General features: G+C 45.2%; 2 protein-coding genes across 2 annotated transcripts in view; one reads left to right on the top strand and one right to left on the bottom strand.

The window, feature by feature from the left end:
• Positions 1–8,615: 8,615 nt before the first annotated feature.
• Positions 8,616–13,088, bottom strand: PTRHD1 (peptidyl-tRNA hydrolase domain containing 1). Its single transcript, XM_077291753.1, has 2 exons — positions 12,841–13,088; positions 8,616–8,917 (listed from the first exon to the last, which is right to left on the bottom strand). Exons 1-2 carry the CDS (start codon positions 13,024–13,026, stop codon positions 8,747–8,749), a joined length of 357 nt encoding a protein of 118 aa, XP_077147868.1. The 5' UTR covers positions 13,027–13,088; the 3' UTR covers positions 8,616–8,746.
• A 243-nt stretch (positions 13,089–13,331) lies between these two features.
• CENPO (centromere protein O) overlaps positions 13,332–13,873 on the top strand; it is a 12,911-nt gene continuing 12,369 nt past the window's right edge. The window contains exon 1 of the mRNA XM_077291752.1: positions 13,332–13,466. The gene's annotated coding sequence lies outside the window, so the exon portion shown is untranslated. The remainder of the gene's footprint in view (positions 13,467–13,873) is intronic.

Consider the following 13,873-nt stretch of genomic DNA (forward strand, 5'->3'; position numbering starts at 1 on the left):
CGGTGTGGTTCTAATCTTCTTACACCCGTACAGATGGCAGAACTCTTGGAACACCTCTGCTTCGAATGCTGGTCCCTGATCGGTCAGTACCTTCTCCGGGTACCCATGGGGCCTACAAAAGTACTGCTGGAAGGCCTTGGCAGCCGTCCTGGCCGTTAGATCCTTGACAGGTACAACCACCAAAAATCTGGAGTAGTGATCTACGATGGTAAGAGCGTAGATATAGCCTGACCGGCTAAGTGTCAGCTTCACATGATCCAGCACGACCAGTTCGAGCGGCCGTTTGGTGATGATGGGCTGCAAGGGAGCCCGTTGGCTGTCATGGTCCTTCCTGCGTAGGCTACATGGACTGCACTCCCGACATCACTTCTCAATGGCTCTCTTCATGCCAATACAATAGAACCTCCCTCGGAGTAGCCTCTCCAGCTTCTTCCATCCGAAGTGTCCGGCTCCATCGTGGTAGGCTCCCAGAACCATGGGCGCATCTCGCCTCGGCACCACTATCTGCCATACCAATTCATGAGTACGCGGGTCGATACTCCTCCGGCACAGCTTGCCATCATGGATAAACAGTTTGCTTCTCCCCTTCCACAGCTGTTGGGTTTCCTGTGGATCATCTGGGCCGGGATGCAACCCTGCCTGCGTCAGGAGCTCTTTCACCCGATGGACCGCGGGGTCACCATCCTGGGTCTCCGCCCATCCGTGATGGGGCAGGGGATTCAGCGTGGCGTTCTGTTGGTTCTTGTACCGGTTCTTCACATGATGGGAGTACTGAGCGGCTTTGGGGTGATGGAACGCAGGCAACTCTATCTCTTCAAGTGCCTCCGGGTCCTCCCCCGTTTCTGGCAAATTGGGCATCCGGGACAAGGCATCGGCGTTCGCATTCTTGCCTCCTGCCCGGTACTTGATGGTGAAGTCGTAGTTGGACAGCCGGGCCATCCACCGCTGTTCCAAGGCCCTGAGTTTGGCTGTATCCAAGTGTGTCTGCGGATTATTATCCGTGAAGACGGTGAACTTCGCCGAGGCCAGGTAGTGTTTGAACCTCTCTGTCACTGCCCAGACGATGGCAAGGAACTCCAGTTTAAAGGAACTGTAGTTGTCAGGGTTCCTTTCCGTGGGACGGAGCTTCCTGCTGGCGTAAGCGATCACCCTCTCTTTGCCTTTCTGGACCTGGGACAGCACGGCTCCCAATCCCACATTGCTGGCATCCGTGTACAGCACAAACGGTTGGTCGTATTCGGGGTAGGCCAGTACCTCTTCTCCCGTCAGTGCCGACTTCAAACAAGTGAAGGATCCTTCCAGCCCCTCGTTCCAGTCAAATGGGGCATTCTTCCCCTTGGTCTTCTTTGATTGGCCCACCAACAGGTCTTGCAAGGGTGCGGCCTTCTTGGTGAAGTCCTTGATGAACCTTCGGTAATAGCCTACCAGCCCGAGGAACTGCCGGACTTCGTGGAGGTTGCTGGGCTTCGGCCAGTCCTGGATCACCGTGACCTTGTCGGGGTCTGGGGCCACTCCTTCAGCGCTCACCACATGGCCCAGGTACTGCACTTTGGGTTTCAGCAGATGGCATTTGGACGGTTTCACCTTTAAGCCAAAGTTGGACAGGGCTTCAAACACCTCAGCCAGGTGCTTCAGATGGTCTTCGTAGGTCTTAGAGAAGACAATGACATCATCCAAATACAGCACTACGGTTTCAAAGTTCTTGTGCCCCAGACAGCACTCCATCATCCTCTGGAACGTCCCCGGGGCATTGCACAATCCGAAGGGCATGTAGTTGAATTCGCAGAGACCCATCGGTGTCGTGAAGGCCGTCTTCTCTTTGTCCGCCTCCGCCATGGGAACCTGCCAGTACCCACTGGTGAGATCTAAGGTAGAGAAATAGTTAGCAGACTTTAGGGCAGCCAGAGACTCCTCTATCCTGGGCAGTGGGTATGCGTCCTTATGTGTAATGCGATTCAACTGCCTGTAATCAACACACATCCTCATTGTACCATCCTTCTTTTTAACAAGGACTAATGGAGCTGCTCAGGGGCTACAACTGTCTCTCACCACCCCAGCCTCCTTCATTTCTCGCAACATGTCCTTGGCACACTGGTAATGAGCTGGGGGTACAGGGCGGTATCTCTCCTTTATGGGCCGGTGATCTCCCGTGGGCATATGATGTTGGATCCCTTTCACCTGTCCAAAATCTAAGGGGTGTTTGCTAAATACCCGCTCGTACTCGTGAATCACCCTGTAGGCCCCCTGTTTCTGATGGGATGGGGTGGAGTCAGTGCCCACATGCAATTCCCGACACCAATCTTTCGAGTGCCCTGCAGAACCGTTGTCCTCCGCCAGGTTAGACGGGGCCAAGGGTCCAGGTGTCTGTATCACACTATTATTGACAGCGAACAGTTTGGCAAGCGTGGCATACTTGGTGAGGTGGACCTCTTCCTCCCCACAATTAAGGACACGTACGGGCACCCTCCCCTGGCGGACATCGACCACCACCCTGGCTGTTAGGAAAGTGGGCCTATTGTCTGAATAGACGGGTTCTACCAGGGCCTGGTAGTCCTTACCCCTGAGGCCTATGGCTGCCCAACACCATATCAACATCTCACTCCTGGGGAATATCGCAATGGGGTTTGAATCACTCACAGTGACACGACCAATTTCACCACCAGTCAGCTCTACCTGCTGTCTCTGCATCAGAGCTCTGATTTCCTTCTGCAGGGCACGTTGCTCACTGTGGCCAGCGGTTTCTGCCACCTGTTGCAACAAGACGATAACTTCTGCAAGACAGTTTTCTATAACATTGGTGCCAATAGTCATCATGGGGTTACATTCACGGCGGTCAATATCAACAATTACAATCCCCTGGGCCTTCAATTCCACCCGCCCCACCTTGATGGTGACCTCTTTATACCCCACTTGTGGCAACGGCTGACCATTACTGGCTATGATGGTGAAATCGTCATCGGGGCCACGAGTAATATCGGTGTCCTCCCAATACCGTTTATAAAGCACGTAAGGCATAGTCATCACCTGAGAACCAGTGTCCAGCAAAGCATTCATGGGGATACCGTTGATCACAACAGGAAGAACTGGCCGCCCTCCAACGTATTTGGTTCTCCAATGCTGCGGGCCTGATCGTCCTACTCCTGGGGGTTGGCCCTTTGCCCCAGGGGTTGCTCGTTTAAAGGACAATACCTTGCAAGGTGGCCCACCTGGTGACAGCGGCGGCAGATGGGTCGTCCGTCCCGATGGAAGCGATCGTCGTCCTGGGCTCTGGTCGGCGAAGTCCTCTGTCGCATCCAGGGGACATCCTCTGGTCTGGAGGCCAGCCGGATCTTCTCCTTGGGGGCCTCCTGTAGGGACTGCACCGTCTGGGCTAGGGCAGCAACGCTCTTGGTCAGCTCCTGCATCTGGAGGCGGAGTCCTGCAGGGGAGTCGTCTTCTAGGCTCTGGGCATCGGCCTCGGCGGCGACCGGGGCATCCGGCGCCACCTCCTGGTGGTATGTGAGAGCGGGACGCCTGGGTGGTATTGCACGGCTGGGCTGTCGCTCCTGCAGCGCCTGGATAGCTTTATCCTTGAATTGCGCAAAAGTCAAGTCTGGATTCTGCATGGCCAAGAAGTGTAATTGGCTCCTTTGGTGACTGCACAGGAGCCCCTCAATGAACCGCTCCTTCAGGAGTTTATCCTCATCTTGCATGCTGCCGGGGTCACTCTGCTTAATGGCCCGCAGCGCCTCCTGGAGATTAAGGGCATCCATAGAAAGTCAATTTAATTTCTGTAGCAGTACGGGTATCGAAGGTGGCTTTAAGCTTTGCAAAAACCTGCTGTGCCGTTCCCTTATACGCGGCGGGCCAGGACTTCACTTCTCTCAGAGCCGCCCCAAAGAGTTGGCCGCTTATCATATGAACCTTCTGAGGCTCTGTCAGGGGATAGAACTCAAGCAGGCTGCAGATCCCTTCTTTAAAGTCAGTGAACGTATGCGACTCCCCGGAGTATCGTGGGAGCCAGGCCGCTCCGGGCAGGTACGGCATAGAGAAGGGCATTATGGCCTTTGTGGTAGCGGCAGTGTCCGACTGGCTGATGGGGGCAACGGGTTCTGCGGCAACCGGTGGTGGTATTAGGGCCGCGGCTACGTCCGCTGCGGGGACCGGAGCTGCCCCTGTGTCCACGGCTGCGACCGCCGCCTCCGCTCCTCCCAACTCGGACATGGCTGTCCCTTCCTCCCACTAACCTGCTGGAGGTCGGAGTTCCTCTTCCGGAGTTGGCACTTTACCGCGCTTCCTCGTTCCGCGCTTCTCTTGACCGGTTCCGCCCGCGAAGCTAAGGCTCCTCCCTCCATGCGCGGCAATGGCGAATTGTGGCGGGAACTCTTGGCGGCAATTAGCAATGCACAGTCTTTGCAATAAGTCACAGTCCAAGTACAATAAATCACCGTTCCAAGGCACACATGACCTGATTCTTCAGGCTTAAGTAAATCCTGTTCGTGACGCCAAGTTGGAGCGCCCCCACTGCCGCAGGGCCGAGGGGTACCCGGTACCGTGCCTCTCTGTCTCAGTTCTGGGGTTGTCACGGTGGCTAGACCCGGCCCGTGACCCTGCTGAGGGGCGTCCAATGAAGGTGGAGAGTGATGTTGTTGTGGTGTGGTGCAGGTCGCGGTGAATAACGAGGACACCAGGTTGCAGTCTCTTTACCTTTTTACTGAAGGTTTGGCGGTACCCAGTCCAGAACACTGTTAACCGGGCTGTCTGCGACCGGCCGGTCTGAAGGCACATCAGGAGTCCCCTTAACAGGTGGGAATCAGCGTCTACCTTCTAGCACCTGTGTGTTGTAGTCCTTCCCTGCTGAGCACCCCGGGATAGTCTTCACAACTGATTCTGTCTGTCTCTGATGTTCGTTCTCTCCGTCCCCCAGATGATATGGTTAGGACGCACCCGTATGACGGGGTAGGCCTGGAGTTCTTCCGGGACTCTAGAGTCGCCCCTCTCCCACAGCTGCCTCCGTTGTCTGCTTAGGTGATTTGGGTGAGACAGCCAACCTATAATTGGCTGTCCTGCCGTGGTTTGAAGTAATGCTTAAAGTCTCTTACTTGCTCGGCGTTCCGGCCACCGACTGTTTGCGCCTCAGAAGGATGTTGCCTCGATCTTACAGCACGACTCCTTCTGGTCCTATCGCCTCTTTGCTGTATTCCCGTTTTTCTCACTGTTTGTCCTTTCTTAGGAATCTGTCAGGATCCCATCCCTGACAGGTCCTCTCTCTAGCTCTTCCCTCTTACTTCTCCCCGTCTTGTTGTTCAACCCCCAGTTTTACCAGAGTGTGAGGAGTGGCCTACTAGATAGAACCACTCCCCCTGATGGCCGGAGTGTGAAGTGTAATGTGTGTGATACCTGGTCAGGTGAACTCCTTTAGTGCAATCAGACGTAATATCACTCCCCCTGGTGGCAGAGCGACGTTACTGCAACGACCAGGACTCTGGGGCGCTGCACTCGCATCACCCCAGACGCATAGCTCTCTTCTTTATTTCGGGCCACTGTTTCCACCAGGATTTGACGAAACGTAAGAGCTGGATCTGCCCGGACTTGTTCTGACAGTGCCCGCCTCAAGGATGTGCTGTGCAGTCCCAGAATGAATTGCTCTCTGAGTATCCGGTCTTTAGAGCCCTTGCCGCCAAATCCATCCGCCTCCTTTCTCTGCACCTCCGCTAACACTTCTTGCAGTGCTGTTGCATACTGAGAAATCCCTTCTTCTTCCCACTGCAGCCTAGAGAAAAATTTGGCACGAAGGTGTCCGGCGCTAGCAGTCTCGCCGTAGATCTCTTCCAAGAACTTCACTAGCTCCTTCAGGGTACTGCGAGTGAGTTCTGGTTGTAGGCAGACGTTTCTACGGGCTTCTCCCTCTAGGGCAGTTAACGCAATGTCCAATTCGAGGTCTGGGCTGATGCTATAAATCTTCAGGGTGCTTTGCAGCCGGGACACCCAGTCGGACAGTGGCATATTCTTGCCATCAAACTTTGGTAGCACACTAAATATAGTGCCCATAGGGAGTGTCCTTGCAGGGGTTCCACCAATGCCCACAGCATCTCCATTAACATAAGCATTCCCGCCATTGCTGTCTGCTGCCTCCATCTTGGTGACGGTACCCTGCTCGCAGCGCCACTTGAAGCGATGGCCGGGGGACCACCACGGTGCAGGAAGACTACTGTACACAAGATGAGGTGCAAACAACAAAGGGTAGATTTATTGGAAGGCAAGGAATGAAGGGAATGAGGAAGATGCAAACAGGGGTATGCAATGGCAACAGACAATTTACAAAAGTTATGAACTTTAACTTTTCCGTAAAGCAGCACGGTGCTACAACTATTGCACACTCAAAATATGTCTAACAAGCAAATGTAAACAATAAACGAGTGATGATGCTACTCTACATATAACCTCCCTGGCCTTTACTAAGCAGGCCACATGGCTCCCGTGTACTGACTATTGAAGCCTACACTAGGCCCTAACAGGTGCACCAAACAGGATCAGACTCACGGAGAATCAGGTCCAGTCCCAGGGGGCCCCCAGCAGTCTAATACGGTGGTGCGCACGGCTTTCGGTCAGCTCTGTGAAACGTGGTCTTCTCCTTGCTTCTGGGTCCTAGGGATGCTCCTGGAAACTGTAAATCCCTTTCTCTGTATCTTCGTGGCTCTCTTGCAGCTACATCAGGGCACAGTTCTTCTCTCTTTCAGCTATCAGCACAAAAAGTCCTCTCTGCAGCAGCCTCAGCTCACACACACGCTGCTCCAGCTCACACCTGCACGCTGCACAGACTAGTTCATTACAACGATTAGTGCAGGGGAGAAGCAGAACATTCCATCACGCCAGACAAGGGGGTGCAGCCTCTTAAAGTGACAGCGTGTTCCTTACTGTCCATAACAGCACCACCCTCTTACAAGGACATCTAAGATCAGGCACCTCCCCATTTCTAACTCAATAACCCGTTGGCATTCCACCAGTGCGGTAAAAAGGACAGCCACTCCGCTATACGGCTCAGCCGCAAGAGACCAATAGGAGGGCCCGAGTCTCCACTCCATAAAAAAACAGTCCCCACATTTGGCAGCCTGGATTCTTGCAAAAAGAAAATATTAAAAAAAGCTAACGTTAAAAATCGCATTGAAATCAGATCACATTCGCATGGAAATCGGATGTAAGTTGTTAAAAATCGGATTGTACTCACATGAAAATCGAATGACACTAGCTTGACACTTGACCCACTTTTCTGGAGCGAAATCAGACAATTTTTTTTTTTTTTTTTTTTTTAAGTGATTCTTCTCCAGAGGAAGAAGAATCAATGCATCCTGTATGCCTGACAATAAAAATACCTCACCTACAGTTTCCTTCTCAGAGGAAAACATGTTCTCAACGGCTTGGAACCAGTTAGAAAACCCAACCAGGAGACAGTTTTACCTTCCTTAGGAACCTTGGTGAGGATAAGAGAATATCTCACATCTCCCTTCTTCCCTTGTCCTCTAGCCACTGCTTGCTGTCCTCATACATAATTGTATAATAGAAGGATTCTGAGGAAATGGTAATGCTCTTGATCCAACGCATTACCCTTCAGAGTCTTAGCAGCCAGGTCAGCCTCCAGGACTGGGGCTGCCCCAATAATCCATGGTTCACCCAGCTCCTTCTCACCTCCACTGGGCAGGCGTCTTTTTCTTGCTTTTCCTCACTGGCCCCTCAGCTTCTTCACCACTGCTAGCCCCTTCTCCAGAAAGAATCAGCCTCACGACTTTCTCCTATTTCAGCTATGACCGAATTAGCAAAGGAGCATAGTTGAAGGCTTAATGGGTGACTTAAATCACCACAAAGGTAACACCTAATCTCCGCAGAAGATGGCCGACATTACCACACAATGCACACTTCTGCACAGTGAAGTTTGCACTGGCGTGTGTGGGGTCACCACACTTGTGACAGAGTTTCGGTTGCCCCTGGTAGAAGACCAGGATACGATCCCTACCCAGGCAGAAGATAAAATGTGGGCAACCGTACCACCTGAGCACTTAAGTTTTACCACAAACCTCCAGGATCCTGACCAGAGACCAAACTCCTCAAGGTATTTCTTTGGCATCTCTACCACCTCTCGAGCAACGTCATGCAACAATAAGTCATCACTGTCACTTCCTTGACTTTGTACTGGTGAGATACCTCCTAACGGCAAAGCCTTCTCTGACGGGATCATTTTTTATCTACTTATAATTCAACCAGAAGAGTTTAAGCCCCTCTAGCTGACATCAAACTGAGGCTTGGATTAGGGATGAGTCAGGACGTAGATGTCAACCACCTTGGAGCCCATTCCCAGCAGGAGCTCCACAACCTTAGACCTCGGAGAACTGCCCCTCCATCGAAGACGGACCACATTATGCACACTGCTGTCTACTGTTCTCAGAAGGTAAAGAGGCCATGATCTTTCTTCAGGATTGCACTGCTTCCCTGCTACATGATATCCGGCAGCGGTGTGCTAATGACTGATTGGCAATTCGACCTGGCGGCATGGTGACACCACCTATTTTATTTACTTATAATGTTGAGCCAACCCATGAAGAAGATATATTTTAATACTTATAAAAAGGAAACACAAAAAAGCAAATAAATACAAATTTAATTAAATGTAATTAATTACATTAAAAAAAAGTTTCCCCCTAAAGACAGCTCAGGATTCCAGATCTATAGGCATCCATCCATAAAGACCAATAATGGTTCAAATTCCGACGATTCACTTCAAAAGTTTAAACTTTTTCAAGTAGCGGTGCACTTCCTCCTTAGGGTACGGTCTGAGAGCTATACACGTGGGAATGTTCTCAGGCTGCTCAACCCACATTTTATGGTCAATATTAGCCTCCTGTAGAGTCTCCCCTAAACAGGTCAACGTGACCTCATCTGGAACCTGGAAGGAAAAGGACCAGAAATACACAGTATTATAAAAGTTATATTCTCATACAAATAAGGCGGTATTATAGTAGTTATATTCTTGTACATAGGAGCAGTATTATAGTAGTTATATTCTTGTACATAGGAGCAGTATTATAGTAGTTATATTCTTGTACATAGGAGCAGTATTATAGTAGTTATATTCTTGTACATAGGAGCAGTATTATAGTAGTTACATTCTTGTACATAGGAGCAGTATTATAGTAGTTATATTCTTGTACATAGGGGCAGTATTATAGTAGTTATATTCTTGTACATAGGAGCAGTATTATAGTAGTTATATTCTTGTACATAGGGGCAGTATTATAGTAGTTATATTCTTGTACATAGGAGCAGTATTATAGTAGTTATATTCTTGTACATAGGGGCACAATTATAGTAGTTATATTCTTGTACATAGGAGCAGTATTATAGTAGTTATATTCTTGTACATAGGAGCAGTATTATAGTAGTTATATTCTTGTACATAGGGGGCAGTATTATAGTAGTTATATTCTTGTACATAGGAGCAGTATTATAGTAGTTATATTCTTGTACATAGGGGGCAGTATTATAGTAGTTATATTCTTGTACATAGGAGCAGTATTATAGTAGTTATATTCTTGTACATAGGGGGCAGTATTATAGTAGTTATATTCTTGTACATAGGAGCAGTATTATAGTAGTTATATTCTTGTACATAGGAGCAGTATTATAGTAGTTATATTCTTGTACATAGGAGCAGTATTATAGTAGTTATATTCTTGTACATAGGAGCAGTATTATAGTAGTTATATTCTTGTACATAGGAGCAGTATTATAGTAGTTATATTCTTGTACATAGGTAGCAGTATTATAGTAGTTATATTCTCGTATATAGGGGCACAATTATAGTAGTTATATACTTGTACATAGGAGCAGTACTATAGTAGTTATATTCTTGTACATAGGAGGCAGTATTATAGTAGTTATATTCTTGTACATAGGAGCAGTATTATACTAGTTATATTCTTGTACATAGGAGCAGTATTATAGCAGTTATATTCTTGTACATAGGAGCAGTATTATAGTAGTTATATTCTTGTACATAGGAGCAGTATTATAGTAGTTATATTCTTGTACATAGGTAGCAGTATTATAGTAGTTATATTCTCGTATATAGGGGCACAATTATAGTAGTTATATACTTGTACATAAGAGCAGTACTATAGTAGTTATATTCTTGTACATAGGAGGCAGTATTATAGTAGTTATATTCTTGTACATAGGAGCAGTATTATAGCAGTTATATTCTTGTATATAGGAGGAAGTATTATAGCAGTTATATTCTTGTACATAGGAGCAGTATTATAGTAGTTATATTCTTGTATATAGGAGGAAGTATTATAGTAGTTATATTCTTGTACATTGGAGCAGTATTATATTAGTTATATTCTTATACATAGGAGCAGTATTATATTAGTTATATTCTTATACATAGGAGCAGTATTATAGTAGTTATATTCTTGTACATAGGAGCAGTGTTATAGTAGTTATATTCATGTACATAGGGGCAGTATTATAGTAGTTATATTCTTGTACATAGGGGCAGTATTATAGTAGTTATATTCATGTACATAGGGGCAGTATTATAGTAGTTATATTCTTGTATATAGGAGCAGTATTATAGTAGTTATATTCTTGTACATAGGAGCAGTATTATAGTAGTTATATTCTTGTACATAGGGGCAGTATTATAGTAGTTATATTCTTGTACATAGGAGCAGTATTATAGTAGTTATATTCTTGTACATAGGAGCAGTATTATAGTAGTTATATTCTTGTACATAGGGGCAGTATTATAGTAGTTATATTCTTGTACATAGGGGCAGTATTATAGTAGTTATATTCTTGTACATAGGAGCAGTATTATAGTAGTTATATTCTTGTACATAGGAGCAGTATTATAGTAGTTATATTCTTGTACATAGGAGCAGTATTATAGTAGTTATATTCTTGTACATAGGGGCAGTATTATAGTAGTTATATTCTTGTACATAGGAGCAGTATTATAGTAGTTATATTCTTGTACATAGGAGCAGTATTATAGTAGTTATATTCTTGTACATAGGGACAGTATTATAGTAGTTATATTCTTGTACATAGGGGCAGTATTATAGTAGTTATATTCTTGGACATAGGAGCAGTATTATAGTAGTTATATTCATGTACATAGGGGCAGTATTATAGTAGTTATATTCTTGTATATAGGAGCAGTATTATAGTAGTTATATTCTTGTACATAGGAGCAGTATTATAGTAGTTATATTCTTGTACATAGGGGCAGTATTATAGTAGTTATATTCTTGTACATAGGAGCAGTATTATAGTAGTTATATTCTTGTACATAGGGGCAGTATTATAGTAGTTATATTCTTGTACATAGGGGCAGTATTATAGTAGTTATATTCTTGTACATAGGGGCAGTATTATAGTAGTTATATTCTTGTACATAGGGACAGTATTATAGTAGTTATATTCTTGTACATAGGGGCAGTATTATAGTAGTTATATTCTTGTACATAGGGGCAGTATTATAGTAGTTATATTCTTGTACATAGGAGCAGTATTATAGTAGTTATATTCTTGTACATAGGAGCAGTATTATAGTAGTTATATTCTTGTACATAGGAGCAGTATTATAGTAGTTATATTCTTGTACATAGGAGCAGTATTATAGTAGTTATATTCTCGTATATAGGGGCACAATTATAGTAGTTATATACTTGTACATAGGAGCAGTACTATAGTAGTTATATTCTTGTACATAGGAGGCAGTATTATAGTAGTTATATTCTTGTACATAGGAGCAGTATTATACTAGTTATATTCTTGTACATAGGAGCAGTATTATAGTAGTTATATTCTTGTACATAGGGGCAGTATTATAGTAGTTATATTCTTGTACATAGGAGCAGTATTATAGTAGTTATATTCATGTACATAGGAGCAGTATTATAGTAGTTATATTCTTGTACATAGGGGGCAGTATTATAGTAGTTATATTCTTGTACATAGGGGCAGTATTATAGTAGTTATATTCTTGTACATAGGAGCAGTATTATAGTAGTTATATTCTTGTACATAGGGGGCAGTATTATAGTAGTTATATTCTTGTACATAGGGGGCAGTATTATAGTAGTTATATTCTTGTACATAGGAGCAGTATTATAGTAGTTATATTCTTGTACATAGGAGCAGTATTATAGTAGTTATATTCTTGTACATAGGGGCAGTATTATAGTAGTTATATTCTTGTACATAAGAGCAGTATTATAGTAGTTATATTCTTGTACATAGGGGCAGTATTATAGTAGTTATATTCTTGTACATAGGGACAGTATTATAGTAGTTATATTCCTGTACATAGGAGCAGTATTATAGTAGTTATATTCTTGTACATAGGAGCAGTATTATAGTAGTTATATTCTTGTACATAGGAGCAGTATTATAGTAGTTATATTCTTGTACATAGGAGCAGTATTATAGTAGTTATATTCTTGTACATAGGTGGCAGTATTATAGTAGTTATATTCTTGTACATAGGGGCAGTATTATAGTAGTTATATTCTCATACATAGGGGCAGTATTATAGTAGTTATATTCTTGTACATAGGGGCAGTATTATAGTAGTTATATTCTCATACATAGGAGCAGTATTATAGCAGTTATATTCTTGTACATAGGAGCAGTATTATAGTAGTTATATTCTTGTACATAGGAGCAGTATTATAGCAGTTATATTCTTGTACATAGGAGCAGTATAATAGTAGTTATATTCTTGTACATAGGAGCAGTATTATAATAGTTATATTCTTGTACATAGGGGCAGTACTGTGATGTATAGGTGCATGTCCTCACCTCTAGCACCACTTTGTGCATGCTGTCCAGCTCCTGCAGATAACCCTGGGTATGTGGGTGCTGGTAGTGCAGGTGAATGACAGCTGTTGCAGCATGACAGGCTTGAGCCACCAGAGCTCCGAGCGGCCACCCGAGAGCTGACTGCAGATCCCTGCGGAGCACCACGTACTGCACCAGCGCTGCCATTCAGCGTCCTCCTCTCCTGGTAGCTTTTGTTCATTTGTCAAATTCATTGTTGTTAATAAAGTTATTTCGTGCCATATAGCCACAAGAATAAGAACTAAATATGATTGGTCATTTTTTTTACCATAAGGATTCTTATTGGTTGTGCGTTCTAGTAATCACCAATCAGCGTGTAGCTTTCACTTCTCGTCTCTTTCCTGTCCACTTTTGAGATTCAGACAGTAGAGCACCAATGTACAGTGACAGTATGTCTCCATGTGAGCGGCCATTGCGGCTATGTGCAGTAAGCGCTGTGGTCTGTGATAAAATGGCCGCCTATGAATAGTCACCGGCCTGTATTGGAGACACATATTTATCTCTCCGTTACCAAAACATATTAACTATTAACGAGATAGAAAGAGCTTCAACATCTTGGCGGCAGATATGGTTCCTCACAATCACAGGTCGGTTTTGTTAAACTTTGCATTGGTCACACTACAGGTCGCAGCATTCCCAATTACCCTCACAATCTGCGCCCAGTGCGCATGTGCTGCTCTCTGCATACTAAGTAGAAGGACTAGAATCCCCAGCATGTCCACCCAGTGTCTTTTGATGTCTTACAGTCACCATAACAGCAGGAACTACAAGTCTCAGCTTGTTGCCCTCGCAGCATTGCATCAAAATGGGCTTCTGTCATCTGCGTTGTACTATAACTCCCAGCATCTCAAAATAGACCATAACGCTAAGCTGGGAGTTGTAGTTCCCCTTTTTTATTTTTTTTTTTAAGGCAGAAGCTACTTAAAAAAGATGAACAAATATCTAGTTTTTTTCTATAATTTTTTTTTTCTTTTTTTACTTTTTTAATATTCTT

Source organism: Ranitomeya variabilis, chromosome 2 (genome assembly GCF_051348905.1).
Source record: "Ranitomeya variabilis isolate aRanVar5 chromosome 2, aRanVar5.hap1, whole genome shotgun sequence".
Taxonomy (NCBI): domain Eukaryota; kingdom Metazoa; phylum Chordata; class Amphibia; order Anura; family Dendrobatidae; genus Ranitomeya; species Ranitomeya variabilis.